Source organism: Tauraco erythrolophus, chromosome 11 (genome assembly GCF_009769465.1).
Source record: "Tauraco erythrolophus isolate bTauEry1 chromosome 11, bTauEry1.pri, whole genome shotgun sequence".
Lineage (NCBI taxonomy): Eukaryota > Metazoa > Chordata > Aves > Musophagiformes > Musophagidae > Tauraco > Tauraco erythrolophus.
In genome coordinates this window covers 19,414,380-19,435,751 of record NC_141475.1, presented here as the reverse complement: position 1 = coordinate 19,435,751, position 21,372 = coordinate 19,414,380, and the positions used below count along the sequence as shown (strand labels likewise).

The following is a 21,372-nucleotide window of genomic DNA, read 5'->3' as shown; positions in this document are numbered from 1 at the left end:
CGCTGGCGCCGGGAGGTGCGTGTGTGAGGACGGCACCTGCCCGTCGGTGGGGACGTCCCGCAGCTGGCGGCGGCACCGGCACCGGGCGAGCGGGCGGGAGCGCGCCCTGGTGCGCGCGCAGCCGGCGGCGGGGCGGGGCTGCCCGCGAGCTCCCGCCGCCGTGCCGCGCGGCGCCCCCTGGCGGCCGTGCTGGCGGCTGGCGGCTCCGGGCCCGGGCCCTGCGCTCTCTCGGCCGGTGCCGTGCGGGGCCTGCGCGGCCCTTTCCCCCTCCTCCCCGCCCCGGTCGCTCCGGCCGCCGGGGCCTCCCTCCTCCCCGCCCGCCCATGGATTTCACATAGCAGCCGCCGCCGCCGTCTTCGCCGCTCCATGGCGGCTCCGGCTCCGCGGCCGCCCGGCCTGTGCTGCTGCCGCAAGGGGTCCGCGGCCGGGCCGGAGGCGCCGCCGGCCCCGCCGCCTCCTCCCGAGCCGCCGCCGGACGTGGCGTCTGCCTCCAGCTCGCAGCTCTTCAGCCTCCGCCACCTGCACCTGGGGCTGGAGCTGCGGCCCGAGGCGCGGGCGCTGGCGGGCTGCCTGGTGCTGGAGCTCTGCGCGCTGCGGCCGCAGCCCCGCGCCCTGGTGCTGGACGTCCACCCGGCCCTGCACGTCCTCTCGGCCGCCTACCGCCGCGCCGCGGCGGGGGAAGCGCCCTGCTCCTTCGCCTTCTCGCCCGCCGAGGCCGCAGCCGCCGCCGCCCCGGCCCCGCTGCCCCCGCCGCCCTGCCCGTCGCCGCCGCCGCCCTGCGCGCCGCCCTGCGCCGCCAACCAGCCCTCCACCGCCACCTTCCTCTCGGCGCCCTGCATCGCCGCCGGCCCGCTGCCCTCCGCCACCGCCGCCCCCGCGGGGGAGCCGCCCGCCAGCCCCCCGCCCGCCGCCGCCGAGCCGCCGCCGCCGCTGCCCCTCTTCGCTCAGCCGCCCTGCTCCGCCTGCCCGCTCGGCTTCAGGGTGGACCCCTTCACCGACTACGGCTCGTCCCTCACCGTCTCCCTGCCCGCCGCCCTCCAGCCGCACCAGCCCTTCCAGATCATCGTCCGCTACACCACGGCCGACGGCCCCGCCGTGAGTACCGCGCTGCGGGGGGCGGCGGGGCCCGGGGAGGGGCGAGGTGGGGCGATAAAATAGGGAACCGAGTCCCGGGGCGGCTGGCGGTGCCCCTCCGTGCCTTTCTCACGTTTCTCTAGCTGCTGTGATTGACCGGCGGGGAAGCGCCTTGGCCCCGCAGCAGAGGCAGCGGGAGATGTTTCGCTGTCAGCCCCTCCTTTTACGTCCCCGTCCCTCCGCTGCCTCTCCCCTCCTCGCCTGACAGACGCCTGTCTGCTTGTCGGGAGCATCTGGCCCCTGCTCGCAGGAGGGTTCGGCGATGCCGGTCTCCCGCCCGCTGCCACCGAGCCCTGCGTGGCCCCACGCCGCCGCGCTCGGCGGTGATGCTCGTACCGACCGAGCTGCCTTCCCTGCTTCCTCTGTCGCCGTGGCCTCCAAGGCTATCCATGCCCGATCGCGACAGTAATTCTAAAGTTTTTCGTCTTGTAAGCGTGTTGCTTGGTGAGGAGCGTGAAAATTTGAAAACTCCTACTTCAGCTGAATTCTTCAGGATAAGTTATGTAATCCACAGATACAGGAGTTTCCCTGTGGGTTTTGCCAGGTGCTTAACAAAATCAGGCCTTGCACACCTGTGTCGGTGTTCCAACGAGCTATGGCCAGGAGCTTTGAGAAGAGCAGGGGGAGATTCTACATATTCCTGGAAAGTTATCCCCTGGAAAAAAGGATGAGAAATGGCCCAAAACACCCATTTCGATGTGGCTGTGGGAGGTGCTTCCATGTCTCTGTGGATTAGTCTTCTTCAGCAGTGAGATGCTTTGTAAATTCAGTCACTTCTTTTAAACCCCTGGTGTTTGGAAGCGCTTTGCTCCTGACCTCTTAGGTGCTGTCTGGCAGATCTTGCATTTTTAGGAAGTCGTGACAGTGAAAATATAAAGTTATCACTTCATGTATTGTTGCAGTACAGCCTGTTGGGTTGGGAATTAAACTAACGTGATTTTCATCATGTGGTTCATGAATCTATTTGTTAAAAGAATGGTTTTTTTTTTTAAATCTTGCAACTTTGATGCCTCTGTCTGACCTAATGGACTTGACTCAGCCTGCTGGTTTGGTATTGCCGTTGCATTGGTCAAAACCAGTGAATGTGTGGATCTCTTCGATTATTACAACTTCTTTAACAAGAACAGGAATTGAACATACCGGTTTCGTGCAAAATAACCCAATAGCCAGCATTTACTAGGCGTTTCTGTATGGAAGGAGTGTTGCTGAATAGGAGTTTGCTGGATCTTTTTTTTTGTCTCATTTTAATGCTACATTAAAGCTCACAAAAGTAACTTCATCCTCAGCATGATCTGGATACTCTTGATGTGTTGGCTCACTTGGAGTAGTGAGTTCTACCTGAAGATTTTTACTGACCGAAGTTTCCTTTTGTCATATGGTAACCTTTTAATATGCTGGTCCTTCCCTGAAAGTGCAAAAATGAGGTGAAGTTCTGGCACTTCTAAAATTCAGATCCACTTGTAAGTGAGGATATGGTTCCTGTTCAACTCTGGAGCTCCTGGTTTTACTATCTCCTACAATGCTCTGCTGTATTTTTTCTGGACTGCAGAGGTACAAGGGAGATGTCTTTCAGGGCCCACAGTTCAGAAGATTCTGTTCTTCCCCCCCTCCCCAAGATTTTATGAAGAAACCTATTTCTTTCGTCCACACTATACCTTGGTTACGGTGGGAAGGCTTTAAAGCTAATTTGGTGTTGCTGCGTGGTCTGTAATCATTCTCAGTCTGGCTGAACCGCACTTCCTGAAGTACACCATAACGTACTTTCCTCCTCTTGAACAAATGGTTTTATTTCAGGCTAGCCTGGGCTTTCTCCTGGGTTTTGCCAGCCCTGTTGCCAAAGGGGCAGACTGTCCCGCTGTGTGTATGGAGAGATGATCTCAGATGTAACAGAACACCGACCTGAGCCTTGGCTTTAGGAATGATTTGAGAACCAGTGGAAGGTGCAGGGCACTGATTGTTGCGATGCTTATTTAGTCTCATCTTGTGTTAACATGTTGCCTCTTTGGCCCTGCACACAATCCGTTACGCGTTTGAGGATGCGGGGAGCAGGGCATTTTTTCCATTCCCTCTGTTGTTTGTCTTGCTTCCCCGGGACCAGAGGTGAGCTAACTGTTCTTCATCCTGTCTTTTGAAGTCTTTATTACACCTGTAGTAGGGTGCACAGCTTCAGCTGAGATGAAGCTACAAGGACTCGTGGCAAAAGGTGACTGAGGTTACAGTGTCGGGGACATGCGCTGCCCTTTTCAAGGGATACTGAAAAGTAGAAGCAGGCGTGCTCGCTGACATAAACTGTACCATGCTTCCTCACTCGCTATTGTAGATTTTGGCTGGCAAAATATTTGCCCTCGAGTAGCACCTGTTCTAGCCCTTCATGTTCAGCACGCTGAACTGCTGGTTGTTGGGTTTTTTTTGGATCCAAAGTCACTTTGTGCTATTGTAGTGCTGTCTGTGGTTGCTGTTTTTCAGCCTAGTGTTGCATTTTAGTAGGGATGAGTAACCCCTGTGTGTGTAAGGGTCCTGTGCTCCTCTCTGCTACATTTCCTCGCAGTCCGTTTTCTCTGCATAAGTGAAGCAACTTTACTGTGTTAGACCTCTCTGTCCTAAAAGTTCTGTTTTCTTTGGCCTTTCTCAGAATGTCATCTTTTTAGGTCAGGATTTATTTTCTATGGGACCCTTGGCATACTTGTGGGATCTGTAAAACAGTGAATTTATATTACAGTGTGGCACAGACGTGTCGGCAGTAAAACCGGCAGCAAAGATAGTGGTCTGTTTAAAATTGGAAACCTGTTGCCTTGGTAGACTTGGTTTGGGCCATCTGGATATGCTACTCGACTGTGCTGTTATTCTCATGTAGAGGAAGGAGCCAAGATCTTTGGTTGTTTGATGGACATTGAGAGACAGCTGAGAGATTAAATCTGCTTTTCACAGAGCATTCCAGCTCCCTGTGCTGTTAGGAAACCATGTGCTCGGGACATCACCAATTCACTTCAGAAGCAAGACTGTCATAAATATTGTGTGTCTTTCATGATGTGGGCTGAAGGCACACGCTGTTCAGGTGTGTCAGTGACAGCAGTCCTGCTCTTCCTCTCCCCTTCTTTTCCCTCACCCCTTACTTCTTGGTCCTACAAATACTCTTTCATAAGACTTTTTTTTTTTTTTTCCTCCCACCCCAGGGAGAAAAATCTCCATCTGTCTCTTACCCACTATGTGACGCCTCTGATTTGGCAGCACACATGTTAAGACCAGTGCTGTTTTCTTTCCATGACAACCTGAAATGCAAACCCTGCTCTGTGTTCTGGTTTAAAAAGTGATGATAACGTTTCTTCGTCTTCAGGATTTAGCAAAAAATACAGCCTTTTTTGCAGTGCTGGGAACTTCCTTGTCATTCCATTAGATTCCTCAGCCCTCCTAGAGTGACTTGCTGTCCGGTGTGCCTTGTCCTGTCCTGCATCTGCACCGCAGATGTGCAGTTTACTTTGCCATCAGACGGAGCGGCCTGTTGTTTGTCTAGAACAGAAGCTGTGGCATTGCAGCTCTTCTCGGAGGCTTCATCAATAATGCAAGTAGAAATATGGAGAGGTTTAAAATTGAAAGCGGCTTAGCTAATTGCCTTTGTCGTTTGCTGGATTTGGGTAAAAGATTATAATCTAAGTCAATAAAAATGATATTCTTGGCAGGTGCCTCATAGAGTGTGAGCTTCTTTGCAGTATGTGGGCAGGGGGAAGCCTGGACTGCCCAAAGCCTCTGTGCAACAGAGGAACTAAGCAGCAGGTTTGTTTACTTGAAGTGCACCACAGAACAGCTTTAATGTGCCAAACAGCTCTCCTGTAGACAGGAAAAACTAGATAAAAACGGTGAGTGTTACGATGGCATCATGTGTATTTCCGAAGGGGAGCACAGGAGGGATCTGGATGTAGAGTAGATGATATGGCCCCAAATACTGCTCTGTCCCTGTGTGCTGCTCCAGCGCCTGCCCCCAGCACTATCCTGCTACTTGCGCTCCTTTCTGGGATGCTGCGTGTGCTCATTTTCCCCCATCCATAGCCCTGCCTCTGTCCGGCACCCTAGCTGCGTCTATTTATGTTACAGATCTATTTATATTGTTTCAAGATAACTTTCATCATTGTTCCAAGTGCATCTGGAAAGAGAGGCGGAGGCTTGCCCTGTAGCTGCAGACATTAGGAAACAGGGGAAAAAAATACTTCATCCTCTGCAAATGGTTTTTCCCTGTTGGCCTGTGGGGCTGGTGCTTCATTTAACTTCAACCAAATGTCAAATAAAGGGGGACTGGTTGAAAAGAAATTGACCTTAATTTATGGAGTTTCTTGTAAACAAGAAGCAGCTTCTCAGTTCCCCTTTGCTTCCTGCTTGTGTTTTCTTCCTGCGCTGGTCAGGGAGAACTTCTCCTTATCTTTCTGCTCTAAAGACATAATCTGTCAACTCTTTTTCCTTCCTACTTTAGTGTTGCAACTTAGGTCTGGTGAGGTCTTATCTCTCTGTTTTCTTTGTTAGCCTTTTCTGTCTCTCAGAGAACAAAGGAAACAGAACCTCTTGAAGGTGAGTCTCTTAGCAAGGCCAACCATACAGATCATGTCAGACTTTTTGTGACGTGAGCACAAAGCCACGGATGAGAGGAGTGTTTCTAAAAGTTGGTATTGGAGCAGATCTTTAAAAACTTAATTTCTGACCCTCCTTCCCGGGTCATTAGAAAACTACTACCCTGGATTAAAACATAGCACTTGCATTTTTATGTGAATGTGTATTCTGGGAGGAAGCTATTCGTTTCAAACTGTAGGTTTTCATGAGACAGATGTCCCCAAATGCCTTCTGGAATACTTGTCTCCAGTTCCACAATGTCACATCGCAGAGAAGATATTCATTGCCATGAAATGCAGGTACTCATGGAGTGGAAATCTGAAGCTATGTAGTGCACCTCAGCTGTGACCTAGGGATTTGGCCAGTGATAATGCTGAAATGCAGCACGTGGATTTGAATAGTCACATAGCCTTAGCCCTCATGGTGCAGATGAGACAAGGTTTGTCAGAAGTCATGCTTTAAGTATGTTTCTGGCCCAACAGGCTTGAAACAGAAGAGGGTAATCTTAAAACAGATTTCAAAATAAGAATGTGGCTCTGAGATTAATTTTACTTCTGGATAAAGGTCTTTAATTTTGTAATGCCTCCCACCTAGAAAAACCCTATTTGCCACTGGAAGCATGAACCACTATATGAATAACTGAAAGCTGCTGGCAGTATTTTTCCTTTCCTTACCTTTCACTGATCCCCCGGGTGCTGCTGAAGTGGATGATTTGGGAGAGGAGCACACTGACGTGTGAGGAGAAGGGTCTATAGACAGGGGAAGAAGATAAAGAATAACCTTATAGGACAGAGTGAGAGAGAGAAAACTTTGACTTCCAGAACACAGAGAGGTCAACTAGGAGACAGCATTGTGATATGTCATTAAAACGAGAGCAGACAAGTACCAGTACCCAGGCTTCTCTTCTGTCAGTGTTTCATTGCTTTCTCCTGGGGACCAGAGCTGAACTAGTATCTGCACTAACTGCCGTTCCCTGAATTCAGATTTATTGGTTGCTTTGATCTGAGAATTCAGCAGACTCAGAAGTTTTATTCCTTGTGCTCGTCTGTTCCCAAGACTTCCAGTGGTTCCAGCTTTATTGCAGGTTTCACAATATTTGATGTTTTCTGTAAATGTTCAGCTCCAGAGTTCTAGGATTACAAGAAAATCCCTATTTAATAATCATTCCTACACTTCAGAGTTGGAGGCAGGGAGCCTGTGAAAGCATAAACATCGCGTTTGAAACAGAATAGCCAAAAAGGCAAATAACTGCACGTTTTCATGTTATTCTTAATCAGTTCTAAATTATTTGCTGAGGCTCTGACTCATGATTTATTCGCTGTTCGATACTGAAAATTGACATGCTCAGTGGTGGTTTTTGTTGGCTTTTTTTTTTTTGGTGACCACCCAGGAGCTTCTTTTCCACTCCGTAAAACAGACCTCCAGTGTCATTGACCAGATGTTTCTTACATATACTGACTTTTTTGCATAGTGTCAAAATGTTTGATGCTTCAGCCAGCGGGGCAGTGTCAGGGTCAGAGATAATGTTGTGTACATTGTTCGGGGTTTTTCGGTCTGTGGGTTTGTTTTTTTTTTTTCATTGCAGCTTTTGCTGCCTGACCCCTACTACTTCTGTTCATGTTGAATTAAAAACGTGAAGATATTCAGAGTACGCTCTCTGAGAAGAAGGCTGTGTGGATGTTTGTTAGGGACTTGTTATTAACCGAGCAAATTGATGCAACAGAAAGCGGCTGGCTGGAAGACACTACATTGTTGTAGCACCACTCGCTGTTCAGACAGTGAGAAATTACTCTGAGTAGTCACAGCAAATAAACAGGAGTAGAAAGATGTATTGTTAGACATGGAAATGTGCCCTGTGCCAGGTATGCGTCTGGGGAGCCAACCAGCCCCTCCTTCACAATCCTCTGGATTTCAGGTTTTGTTTTTTGGCAGTTCATCCTTGTGATTTTATCCCTTTCCCTCATTCTTCACGTTGTGTTTCAACAGATCTGGTGGCTGGATCCAGAACTGACGTATGGCAACGCCAAGCCGTTTGTCTTCACGCAGGGCCACTCGGTGTGTAACCGGTCGTTCTTCCCCTGCTTCGACACACCAGCAGTGAAGTGCACGTACTCAGCTACTGTCAAGGTCAGTGACCCAATGGGTGTAAATGGTTTCACAGAACACTTAGCTGCTGTTAACTTCTGAAAGCAGAGTGTGCGTGCCTATGATGTAAAATATTCATTGTGGCGTTTAGTGTTATAAAAAATACTGGAGTTTTTAGATCCCATTCTGGTTCTTGGAGCAGAATCAGAGTACTGCCACAAAGGCCACTCTGTTGCCTGTCACGCTTGGGTCTTGCCTTCTCCATACTCAATGCTGAAAAAGTAACCATGAAATGGGTAATATGAAAGAGAGAATTTGGCTGGTCGTTTCCCGTAGTGGTTATTGATGATAATACTCAACTGTATTTTATCAATTCTTGAAAGGAAAACCCAAAGTTTTATGAAAGCAGCATCAAATAATGTTGCATTTTGTGTAGATGAAATAATTTGATATGTGGGCACTTCTGGGGGAGCTGGCATAAGACTTCCTGCAATATAGGAGGAGTAATATTTTTGGTGGGTATGTTTTCATGGACTGAGTAGGTTGTGGTATAAAAACCCCACAGAAATCATATATTTTGTGTTATCTAAATGCTTGTTTTTAATATACATCCTCTTGGGCGTAGATGAAGAAAACCTGAGAGATCTGTGGTGTAGCCATTCAGCTGTGATCATGTAGTGAGTTGATGTGTTTGATGTTGGTCTTCCAGGCTCCAGCAGGCATACAGGTGTTGATGAGCGCCACCCAAAGTACCTACTTAGAGGAGGAAGGTGTATATCAATTTTACATGGAATATCCAGTTCCTGCCTATCTAGTGGCCCTGGTGGCAGGAGACCTTATACACGCAGACATAGGTCCGAGGTAAGATTTGCAGTGAGTTGATTCTGCTTTTTGTGTCTCTGTGCAGTGCTTCAGGTTATAAGTTGTGAACACTTCTGAGTCATCGATAAGGGAACAACTGGGACCATGAGCTGTGAGTGTTCAGAGAGTTTGAGGTTTAGTTGAGTGTAAAGAACTGCATGGCACTGCATTGGCAAAGATATTTCCCTCTTTCATAAATGTTGCTTATTGTTCCCTGTAGTCATCACAGCTACTCGTCTCATTGTCTTAAGGTGATTTTGGGGATCTTTAATTGTCTCTTGTCATATATACATTGAGTGTTAGCCTAATGAAGGCCTGAGTCTGATGTGAGACCTCTTAGCACTGTTATCATACATGGACGTGTGGTGAGAAGTCAGGCTGTTTTTTCTAAGAGATAATTCAGTTTGCTGAAGGTATCACCTGATGTTTTCTGTTTTCTGACAGGAGCAGAGTGTGGGCAGAGCCTTGCCTGCTGCCAACAGCCATCAGCAAGCTTTCTGGCATGGTTGAGCGCTGGTTGGCTGCTGCAGAGAGTCTGTATGGCCCGTATATATGGGGAAGGTGAGTTTAATAAGTCTTCTAGGACTGTGTATTGGGAACAAAGTAAAACAATCTTGAGAAATGATCATGCTTTCTCCCTGTGCTAGCAATAGCAGAACAAATGAGCCTCTCAACTGGCAGCACTGTAGTAGTCGGAAACAAACTCTGGAGTTTTGTTTCTGTAAGTGGCGGAGAGGACCACGGAGACACGATGGTGTTTTGCCTGGTATGGTGGGCAGAACTGGAGGTTTCTAAACAGTGGATATTCCCTGAGGAGTGAGGTTTTTTTATACTGTAGTGCTTTGTGACACAAGTCCAACATCGGGCTGGACACCATTCAGAATGTATGGCAGTTTTATTTATCTTATTTATTTGTACATATGGTACTTGACATATGATATATTTATTGTGGTATGCCTGAGCGTGCTGAAAACCTGACTCAGTACAGACTCATTGAGAGTCTTAGACTCTGAAAACAACGTTAATAGTTTCTGAAGTTAAGCTTGACTATATATTTAGAGAGAATGGTTTTGAAAGAATGTTTTTATTCTTTGGATGGGAGAAAATGTTTGCAAAGGCTTCCTCTATTTCTTTGCTAAAAGTAAACAGGAAGAACGTAGTGGTGCTAACTTAACAAAACGTTACTTGAAATGATCTGAGAGCAAAACCCAGTGGGGCAGTGCTGATCATTGATGGAGAAATTTAGAAAACAAAACAAATAGAGTTGTTATGTTCCGAAGCAGACAGACTAGAGTCATTTTGCTGATGCTGCAAGCACCGCAAATCAATTAATTAATTAGATAGCTTCCCAGCCTCTGTCTTTCCTGGGAACCTCTGACGACTTTACACTGTGTATGTGGATAGCGTATGTAGAGTAAACTTAGTGTCTGTGGCTCTCAGATGCACAACTTGTGATTGGTTTGCGCGTGTGAAGGGAGCATGATACTTCTGGGAAGTGCTGGATATGCTGCATGTGGAAAGACTGTCTAGTCTTACATCCAAACGTGAGCAGGTGCTTGACCAACATGATAAACTCTGGTCCCTTGATCAGAAGAATTAAGCACTGCTGATTTAGAAAGTTTGTTTCTGAAGTCATAAAAAACTCTCAGAAGAGCCTTCCCTGAAGAAAAAAACCCCATGTTTCTGTGTATGTCTTTTGAAATATCTGTAACTTACCCATCTCCTCTCTCCCCTCTTCTTTTTTCTCTCTCCCTAATTTTAGATATGACATTGTTTTTCTTCCTCCATCCTTCCCTATTGTTGCCATGGAAAACCCATGCCTGACCTTCATCATCTCTTCCATTCTGGAGAGCGATGAGTTTTTGATCATTGACGTCATTCACGAAGTAGCCCACAGCTGGTTTGGAAACGCAGTCACCAATGCTACGTGGGAGGAGATGTGGCTGAGCGAGGGGCTAGCCACCTATGCACAGCGCCGGATCACCACTGAGACCTATGGTATAGCTGCAGAAATGTTTCTCCTTATGATGTGTCCAACCAGTAATTGAGAGTTGGCTGCATAGAATGTTTGCCTTGGGTGCTCAAAAGTCTACAGGGAGCTGGTTTCCTTTTTCTGTTTCTGGAACAGACACATCCCCAGGCTTTGCCTTGAACATCTGGATACTTAGAGCCTGATGATGTCTTGGCTTTGGGCGGAATTGATACCTGACACAGTGATAGGGGCTTTGAGCAAGGTGTGTTAGCACCAAGTTGTAAGGATGTTTGTAGGAGCTTTGGAACTACTGTTGGGTACCAGGCAGGTGTTCATATGTCAGAGCAAGGTGAGCAGAGGATGCTTCAGAGAAAAATGTAAGAAATCTTATGATGGTTATGTTGTGAAATAACTGTCCTCTCAACCAGTGTCTGCCTAGTCCTGCTCAGTTAGTAGCTACCTACTGTTGGAAAGAACGATGGCGATAGCACTTAGAAAAAAGATTTACACACCTACGCAGCTGTCTGTTTTATCTGCTTGAGGCTTCCTGTGGAATTGTTCAGCCCTGCCTTTGCTGATATCAGTGAATTTCACAGGTCAGTTGTATGGTACTGTCTTTAGAAAACGTAAGCAGTAAATAATTCTATTGCATTTCAGTTTAATTGGATTTTTATTGAAGTGAATAACGGGAACATACACTTCTCTAGTTTGTCCTGTTATGTTCTTAAAAGCCCGTACCATGTGTATTCTCACGTCTGCTGTAAACAGTCTTGGAAAAATTCCTGGAAATCTTGGCAGCGAGAGTGTTTAGAAGGATGCCTTTGTTTCTATTCATGTGTAATTTTTTTGGAGTGGAGCTGATGATAATGAAGTTTAGGGAAAGAAGTGCCCTGGGCATATATGGAGATGTTACAATGTATATTATATACCTTTGAAAGCTGTTTCATGTTGAGTAATTCTCAGTGGTTAGGACCGTTCTTATAATTCATGTTATGTTATACATGGCAATGATATGAATAGGTCAGAAGACACTGGCCTGTTTTCCATCCCTTCTTAGTCCTTGCTGATTTTGGTCTATTTTCTTGAAATTTAGAACTGGTTGTTTCAAGAAGCAATTTTTCAGGAAACTAAGAAATGCCTTTCCCTGTGCTATTCTTTAGTAAGCTTTTACATTCTGTTTTGTTTCCAAGACAAACCTCTGATCTAAATCTTGCCATTTCTGACATCATTTCTGGAGTATCTTCTGCTGTAAATAAAAAAGCATCTTTGTAATGACATTGTTTACAGAAATTGAAGTCCACTGACCACCACACCTCTTGGATCTTGCTTAATCCTCCTCCCTGTAGCTCAAAGTAATTGCCCTTAACACTAGCTATCCTGGTTCTTGCTTTATGCTGTGAAGAACTTCCATCCCTTTCTCTGCCAGTATGGGTTCTTTTATCTTCCAGATATATCCTGGTTCTTAATTCTCATTTTGCTTCTATCAGATTCCTGTGTACACACATAGAGACTCTGAGATTGTATCTATGTAACAAGCCCTATCCTTGAATTTGAAGACTTAGCAAAGAAAGCTAAAGTGTTAATAGTGCTGGATATTAAGTATCTTCTAAATCTGAAAATCGATTTTCCACAGCTTTTTCCATCTGCAAGGGCATAGGGAAGATCTCTTGAGTTGTCAGTGTAACACAGCTTGTTTGACCTGAAAGCATGGAACACTCCACACTACAGCTAGAAAAGAAAGAGTAGCCTCCCCAGTTGCAGCTGTAAAAGAAGTCCTAATAAGCGGAAGGTGAAAATTGTATGATACGATATGGATAGGATGCTAGATAAAGCTTAAAAAAGATCCACAGGATCTGTAATGTACCACTAAATCTAATCCTTTTCTGTTTTCACCCAAGAGGTGATATTTGCTTAGTAATACCCTTGGCATGGAATTCCAAGTCTGCTGTTCTACCAGTGACATTATTGTTTTTGTTGCACTTGATTGCTCCTTGAAAGTTACCTGTACAATTTTTATTCCAATAAATTGGAATTATCTCTGCTTATCTTGCAAGAACTGCTAAGATGATGTCAAGAATGTAAATTTTAGCATAGGTTTCAAGCTGCTTTGTTTTTCAGTTCAGCCTGCTGCATAATCAGAATGAGTAGATGCAGTGTTGTAGGTTCTGACTTTCATCAGAAATTGCAAGGATTTTTTACACTCCAGTTTCTCCACCATATGTTACTGTGATTCTGTCTCGCTGTTGTTGTTTTTTACAACTTCAGTAGCTTTTATTTTGTACCTGTGCTAGTTCTGCACAGGTCAGGTTTTGCTTGTCCTTGTCCCACAACTAATATCTTTCTTTTTGGGGTAGGAGCTGCCTTCACGTGTTTGGAGACGGCATTCCGCCTTGATGCGCTCCACAGACAGATGAAGCTTCTTGGAGAAGACAACCCGGTCAGCAAGCTTCAGGTTAAACTGGAGCCAGGTATTGCATTTGGCCAAAGATGCCGTACATAAAATGTCTGTATATTGATGCTAGAATATAGACCAAAAAAGATGAAATTTTACATATCTTTTATAAAAGAAAGAAAAAAAGGAATACTGGTTTGTAAACCAGTCTAAAATTACATAAGAAAACGTGCCTTGAAGTTTTCTTCAGGGTTGGCTAACTCAGCTTTATAAATATTGTTCTGTTTAAGAACAGAACAGACTCACCGAGTAGAAATTTGGAAACATCAAATAACTCCTGTGCTGTTAAATGTTCCTTTTTTTATGTGTTCATGTAAGAACTACGTATGTTCTTACACAGATAATTACATGTACTGCTCTCCTGTAGTGAGCTGTGCAGAGGCTGTGTGGTTATCCCCTGAGCCAGACGCACGTCTGCACTCCAGCATCATGTATCCTCTTCACTGATAGTTCTCTAATTCTTTGGTAACCATTGGAGGTGTGAAGCGATATTTAAAGCAACCTAAAATGCAAGTGGAGATGGTATTGGAACCAAATCGAATGGAAAAACATGTGTTGGAAGTCTCAAAAAAGGAATAAGTAGTGATTACCGTATATTGATATCTTTAAAAATTTGTGGTATGGTGGTTCCCTGAGTTTGGTGCTGGAAAAAAAAAAAAAGTGTTTGTCTTCAAATTCCAGGTGTGTTTTCAGTGACTTCTAATTTGAAGTGACTGGTTCCATAGGGAATTAATACTTAGTATACAATGATTTTATTTATTTATGTATTTATTCAGCCTGTGTGTTTGGACTGCTTCCATTTAATGTACTGTACTGTCAACAGGCTTGTTTTGCTTTTAGGTGTCTGCATCTCATCTGGGTAATCTCTAAGGGGTCTGTATACTTGGAAGGGTTGGAAATTAGTGTCCTCATTAGAGTGTCTTATAACATTCTTGTCTTCTCCTTTCAGGTGTAAATCCTAGTAATTTAATGAACCTCTTTACCTATGAGAAAGGCTACTGCTTTGTTTACTACCTGTCCCAGCTCTGTGGTGACCCCAGACACTTTGACTCCTTCCTAAGAGTGAGTGTGAATAAGCACGTGTTTCTGTTGAGATTTAGAGCTGCTTTCCACCCCCTCCGCCCCGATTTTCTCACTGTGGCTAATTGATGGGGGTGAAGTTGAATATGAGTGGGTTTGAGATGGAAGAATGACGTGGGCCTGTCTGTCAGCCTAGATGATTCTTTCTAGGAGATTTCTCTTAAGTGAGTGTGCTTATGCTCTTCTTTCATCTCAGATTCCGAGCTGATGAAGTGCCAAATACAGAGTAGTAATATATTTTTGTTACTTGTTCTATGCTTCAATTAGTTAGAAAGCTGTTCCAGCATAGATTGTCTGTGACTGGAACAATGTGACTTCATTCACTGCTAAAAAGTATTAGCTTGGTTTTTCAGCCAGAGTGACAAAGGTTTCCTATATCGGGGCAGGTTTCGTGCCTTGGAGCACATTTACAAAACCTGTAGAAAATTATGTCAGCTGTTGACTTGTTTTTGAAAAGTGACACAGCTCATTTCTTTTTGGTTTTGCTGCATACATGTTTTTCATCTCCTCTTCCCATCCATCCCCCATTCCATCTTTCTCTAATCTTTAGTTCTGTAAGCATGACTTTAGTCTGTAATCTATCAGTGAATAATGCAGTGGCCAGCTGTGTTCTGACTTTCCACTAGTGTCAAGTACAAGGAGACCTTCCTGCCCTTGAATGTTAATGTATCTGTGATCTATATCAGAAAAAAACCCTGTACTCAGCTGTCAGTGTATTTGCAGCTACCCATTTTTTTTATTATTATGGTGCTTTCCTTGATATGGGTTTTTTTTTGACCTTCCAAATACTTGCCTTCACTCTTCCATCTTTTTTTTTTATTGTATGCAGTGGTTCTACATCAAAAGGAACCTGTCTTTCTCCTAACTGTAATTTATCCTTTTTACTGTTTCAGGCCTACATTGAGAAGTACAAATTTACCAGCGTTGTGGCTCAAGATCTTCTGGATTCCTTCCTGAATTTTTTTCCAGAGCTGAAAGAGCAATGTGTTGAGAGCAAAGCAGGTAGGAAATTTACTTAGTTAACTGTAAACACTGTAAAAAAATCTGGATCATAAATTCTGTGCTTGGCTTGGAGGATGCATAAGAAAATGCTAAGGCAAACAAAGCCCTTTGGCAACAGCCAGATGTTCGCGATAGAAATGGTTGTGATTTATTGTTACTGCCTCCATGTTAGGGAATGAGAACACCTTAAATTGCTGACAATTTTGGCATTAATTAGCTGAGTAGCCTTCAGTTACTTTCAAATTAACTCATCTTTTACACTGCAGACAGAATGATCAGTGCCTGTAGATTTACAGATTGTCAAATGCAAGGAAAAGATGAACACCCTTTGAAATTTCACTGATTTTAATTACAGAAAACATGCTTTGAGAACAGTAACTTTTCCCGAGGTCCTATCCATGCATATAAAATCTCTTCCATGATGTTTCCCGTACATCCCCTATTGATAGCTGATGGTGAATTTATGAAAGGTCTGTAATCTAGCAGGTGCTTGTTAGCCCACTTGCTTAAAGAAATGAGACTAATGTTATCCTGCCACGCATCCATCCTTGCAAGTAATTATTGAACCCATTGGTCAGTTTAAACCAGGCCAGCACTGGACTACAGCTCTTAAGGATACTACTAGGTTCCCACAGGCTTTATGGAAACTGCCTGTGGAGAGATGTAGGAGGCTGAGCCTACTGAGGGGAAAGCTGCAGAACGAGCTCAGCAGTTGTGTGTTTTATTTGGCCCACTGGTTGGCTAATGAGTTGACCGCAGCATGTCTTAACTTTTGCCTGGCTGATACTCAGGGGATGCAGGAGAGAGGAGTTTTAGGGTAGATGGTGTGGAATGGGAGCTATTGCCAAGGGTTAGGAAAGTGCTGAAGTGGTAAAAGGTCAAGGGGAAGAGCTGTGTTGTGTTGCTAGCCAAACCAGGCTCTGCTAGCTCTGCCACTTGAGGATAAGCGCTTTTTTTGTTTGTTTTAGTTATTGATTGTATAAATTGCTTGGTTTTGCTGGTGAGTAGGAGGAGTTTAGTCAGCCCTCTGACCTCCCTTTTTTTTTTCTTTAGATGAAGCAGGTTTTTCCCATATTCTTCAGTCTTCCTCAAAATTCTGAGAAAGAGAAATGTATGCACAAAACCATCTTACATTAGAACGTAGTTTGATCATAGGTACTTGTTAGCTTGGCTGTGTTAAGAGCATATGTGTTTCTTGTACCTACTCACTGTAATGCTGAGCTCTAGAAAACTCATGGTTACATTTGGCAGAGGTGTTGCTGGCTCTCCTCCAGATGTGGCATAGGCTAGCCTGATGAGACTGCTGAGACTGTTATGTCGCTGTAACTATAGGTTGGTCTGATTTGCCACTGTTAGAACATCTCTTAACTGTGCTAGAAGCAGTCCTGAACCTTGAGACAGCCAAACAATCTGCAGAGACTCCTGCTCAACATTTTTCGTGCTCCTCATTCCAGGACTGGAGTTTGAACGTTGGCTCAATGCTACAGGACCTCCGTTAGCTGAGCCAGACTTATCTCAGGGATCCAGTCTGACCAGACCAGTGGAGATGCTCTTCAAACTCTGGACCACAGAGCCTCTGGACTCTGTTGCTGCTGCCAGCAGTGTTGACCTCACTAAATGGAGAACGTTCCAAACCGTGCTTTTCTTGGACAGATTGCTGGATGGGTCACCGCTGCCACATGGTGAGTACTCTATCAGGATAGCAGAAAAGTATTCCTGGAAGAATGAACTGAATTCTAAAGAGACCCACACCACACTGACCTTACCATTCACGTAAAGTCAGGTTGGATGGGGCTTTCGGCAACCTGATCTAATGAAAGATGTCTCTGCCCATGGCAGAGGTGTTGAACGAGATGATCTTCCAAAGTCCTTTCCAACTCAAACCGTTCTATGATTCTGTGATTTTTATGATTTGTTATTCTCTGATGACCCTCAGTCTTGACAAGATAGGTCATAATTCTTTCTCTGTGTATGTGCTCTCTTCAGAGGTGATAAAAAAGCTTTCGGAATGTTACTCCTCTCAGCTGGACTCCATGAATGCAGAAATCCGTATCCGCTGGTTGCAGATTGTAGTCCGAAATGACTATTATCCAGACCTTTACAAAGTCCGTCGCTTCTTGGAAAACCAGGTACTAACTGCTGGATTAAAATCACTGCACCTCTCAGTGCATGAGACATGTGCATGAGACATGCGACGTGAAAGACCTTGGAACTTCTGCTTCCTGGCCAAGTGTAGACCAGGTGTGTTGCGAAGGGGCCGAGCATGGCTCACCTGCTAGCGGGTGGGGAGGAATGGGCAGGTGTGATTTGAAGCGCCACAGATGATCTCTGCTTTTCTAGTCTAACTCAGTACTCTTGTCCCAGCTCTGCCCGGTGCGATTTTGTGTGGCTTTGTAGCAGCCCTGGCTTTTCCAGACCAGAAATTTTCATGCTACTAAATCATGTGATTGGTTGAATATTTACACTTCAAGCAAGGCTAGGGCTCATCGAATTCATTTCAGTAGTTTTTGTTGCGCAAGGAGCTAAAGATTAATGCATATGTTCACTGTGGCCTCTTCTCCTTGGCCTTTTGAATAGTTTTGTTATTTGTGGAAATAGCTTAGTCTTAGAGAGCAAATGTTTTTTTATTATCATTCATAAAAACCTTTGCATTAAACTTATTTAGAAGAGACTCAGCTGTCTTTTGAAGAAATGTGTTACTCGTCTCTAATCTGAAGTCATTGGGGGCTGTTGGAGTGTAGCTGTAGAAGAGCTGAAGGTCTTGGCTTTTACTGAAGTGGTATTATCTGGTTTTGCTTTTTTGCAGATGTCTCGGATGTACACAATTCCACTTTATGAGGACCTTTGCACTGGCACCCTCAAGTCTTTTGCCTTAGAAATTTTTTACCAGACCCAAAACCAGCTGCATCCCAATTTGCGGAAAACCATCCAACAGATTTTATCACAAGGCTTGAATCCACTTCCTGCCATAGACACTACAGCGGTCGCTACAGACACACCAGCAATGGTGCTTGAGGACAAAGTCTCAGAGGCCACAAATGGTGCCATTTCACTCAGGGATGTTAATGTGTCTGCTTAGATCACCAGCTCATGCCAGCCATGAAGCTTGAAAATGGGGACAGGAACAGAGGAAAGATACCACATGTCGCCTCCTTTCCCTCAGCCCTGCAGCTGCAGTGTGTTGTTGTAACTGGATTTCTCTCCCAAAACACAAAACAAATGTGCCTTCAAGTATCCAGCATGTGACACTGCCAGGTTTTAGAGATCTCCTTCAGCTGTGGGATGGGTATTTCAGTTTACTGGGCAGGGACTCCTGGGCAGTTGCTTCTCTATGGAAAGTGGATGGTTCCCTTTCCTGAGGCTCTTCTGGGTGGTTTCTCCAAGTTTGTTGGTTGGTGGGGTTTTTTGGGTTGTTGGTTTTTTTTTCTCTTTTTTTTCTTTTTTTTTTTTTTGTCTGAGGCCACTGAGGCATGTCCTACTTGCTGTGTGTATGTTGCTGGGGAGTGTGTATGTGTCAAGCTGCCGTTATCCTGATATTTGGGCTGAAGTTCTGCAAAGGAGAGACTCAGGAATTTTCAGTGGCAGCAAACAGGTTTTCATGTTATGCTCCTTACTGTGACAGAGGTATTGTGATTTGGGAGGTAGGGGACTAATGCTTAAATAATTAAGAAACTAATTTTAAATAGCTCCTGTTCCCCTTTGCCCCCAGGTGGCTAAATAATAATAATGCTTTTTATATATATAAAAAAATATATATATAAAAGAGCCGGGAAACCTTATGATGGATTTGAAATCCTGTAGTTAATCCTACCCTCAGTTTTCCCTTTGCACTCAATGGGACAAGCAATAAAGAAACACGTAGGCTCGAATTTTCAAAAAAGTTAAATTTAGGTGCCCAAATGCCATCAATTCTGGTACTAGCTGGATGCCTAAATCTTTTTAACTGTTTTGACAAGTCTAGCTGCAACTTTTGTTAGTGTGTCAGGATGTGCAGCACGTGCGTTTGTCAGATGCAGTGTCTCTTCTATTCTGTCTTTTTGGAAGAATTAACAGGACCTTTAATTTAATTTTTTTTTAAAGATCCCTAGCATGTGTTGGGCCTGTGAGTCAACCGTGGAGATATCCGTGCTAAAATTTTAATGCCTTGAATAACATTTGCCTGAATAACAGTTGCCCTGTCGTACGACAGTCTGAGGGAAGCACCCTCTTTCTTGATGTGAAACGTCACAAATGCCGCGCATTACCTGAGTTTGTTTCCTGACCAGTGGTGGTGCTGGCAGATGCCATTTCATTTACACAGCATGCTGTTTCTCCTCATCAGTGGCCAGGCATGCAAGATGGGGGAGATGCTCTCTTCCGTCTGCGCCGTTTGGCCTCAGGAAGCTGAGGGCGATGCGTTGCTGGGTATTGCAGAGCACAGGTGATGGTTCCGAGACTCTGTGCCGCGTTCTTTTTAACATGCGGGTGGCTGCGTGCCTCTTGGTGAGCTCCCAGGAAGCATGTTTGAGCTGATGTATCACCAGGATAGAGGACTAGTTGGAACACAAGGTGAAACGTTTGGAAGAGGCTCAGCTAAAGGAGATGTGAGAGAGAATGTTGTATATTTTGGGGCAAATTTTAGCCCTGCTGTGGGGATCTGCATAGCACAGGAAGAGGGGAGATGCGGGAGATTTTTTTTTTCACCAAAAGAATCTGTTTACACCCATATGTGGATGGGGACTTAGGTGCTGTTACTGGATCTGCATTTTCTGGCTTTAAATTAATTTGGACTTCACCGTAGCCTTAGCCTGGGCTGAACTGGGATAAAGCAATAATAAACTCAGGCCTCTGTAGTGCTTCATTAGTTTTCAAAATGGGCCATCAGCATTCTTGGGCTTCAGAACTCCAAGCCGTGGTCTTTGCTCCTTGAACGGGATTGTCTTTTTCATTCTGTTTTGTTTTCCCAGAAAGGATGGAGAATGATGTTTTCTGTACAAATCTCTTTTCCTTTGTATTTGTTGTTCTATTGAAGGAGATTTGTCCAAGCTGACTTTCCACTTCCTGCGTTGCTGCTGGTGGTGCTGCGTCTCCCGGTCCCCACTGCCAGCAGCAGCAGCCTGGCCAAGACCAGTAACCAGTAGCATCTTTTGGAATCCCAGGCCTCCGTTTTAACACGTTTATTTTGTGGGAGAATGTATGTGACCCTGGTGGGAGTTTTTAATTTACATGGATGCCTTATGATGATTGTCAAATTAAACTAAGCTTTGTGACAAGTGTAGCCTTTTGAGCTGTTTTTCAGCGTCCTTGCTGTGGATGTGTGGAAGAGCAAACTTGGTACATTGTCTTTGTTTTGTCCTTTTCCAGAGTGCAGCATAGAGGGAGCTCGGAAGCGATTTAAAAGCTGCACATCAAGAAGTTGGAGAGGTGGCAAAAGCAAATAATCAAAAGTAAATATTATTTATTGTTACTACAACTGACTGAAATACATCGGGTCAGCTGTGTGTTTGCATAAACCGAACAGGCTGTTTCCTGATGAAAGAGCATGGGATTGAAGTTAGTGTTTCTGCTCTCATCCCTGTGGGATCCCATCAGATGGCTATTTTCATAAGATTTGTTTGGTGAAACACAGAAGCAAAGCAAGATTAGTTGAAAGTATTCCATGTGTTGTTCTTCAGGTACTTTTGCATTTTCATCTTGTGGAGACAAAAAACTGGCAGCAAGTTTCTGGAGATAAGACTTCCTTTTGTTGACACAAAATAAATTAATGCTCCAGGCTACTTGCTGTCTTGATTTGTAGGCTTCACATTGACAGGCAAATTAGACTGTGATTAAACAGAAACTATTTCTTTGCCTTATCTTTGCTACGTTCATTTCTGATCTGTTAAGTTTAGTACAGCAAGCCAGTTTTGTTTAGGCAGATGCCAAGAGATAGGGTTATCTTTATTTTGGAAATGAAAGCTATGACTTTATTTCATTGCAGCCTTCAGCAGGGCAACATGGGATCTAGAAATATCACCTGTGGAAAAGCTCTGAAGAGCCAAACCCTTTAATAAAATGGAATATTTCTAACTTAACTGTTTAGCATTTCATAGCCATGTTGGTTAATACGTTAAGTATAATTCTTGCTACATGTGTTACTCGGTTAAGCTTGTGTTAGTGACTTTGCTGTCACGATACATTGCAACATCCTAACCGGGCACTCCGTTAACCA

At 44.8% G+C, this 21,372-nt stretch overlaps 1 protein-coding gene across 2 annotated transcripts; it reads left to right on the top strand.

The window, feature by feature from the left end:
* The first annotated feature begins 366 nt into the window (after positions 1-366).
* On the top strand, positions 367-20,547 carry RNPEPL1 (arginyl aminopeptidase like 1). Of its 2 annotated transcripts, XR_015222402.1 has the most exons (12): positions 367-1,095; positions 7,717-7,857; positions 8,525-8,676; positions 9,121-9,237; positions 10,439-10,674; positions 13,003-13,116; positions 14,050-14,162; positions 15,074-15,182; positions 16,637-16,864; positions 17,169-17,311; positions 17,989-18,437; positions 20,526-20,547. XR_015222402.1 is itself a non-coding variant. In XM_086618253.1 (11 exons), exons 1-11 carry the CDS (start codon positions 367-369, stop codon positions 18,259-18,261), a joined length of 2,355 nt encoding a protein of 784 aa, XP_086474379.1. In that variant the 3' UTR covers positions 18,262-18,822. The 2 variants fall into 2 exon arrangements, 1 of the variants encoding a protein (XP_086474379.1); XM_086618253.1 differs by lacking the exon at positions 20,526-20,547 and having other exon boundaries at positions 17,989-18,822.
* The last annotated feature ends 825 nt before the right edge of the window (positions 20,548-21,372 follow it).

Coding starts and splice junctions, on each gene's coding strand:
- RNPEPL1 (XM_086618253.1), top strand. CDS start 367: ATGGCGGCTCCGGCTCCGCGGCCGCCCGGCCTGTGCTGCTGCCGCAAG. Junction 10,675..13,002: donor GATCACCACTGAGACCTATG/GTATAGCTGCAG, acceptor TTTTTGGGGTAG/GAGCTGCCTTCACGTGTTTG. Junction 14,163..15,073: donor ACTTTGACTCCTTCCTAAGA/GTGAGTGTGAAT, acceptor TTACTGTTTCAG/GCCTACATTGAGAAGTACAA.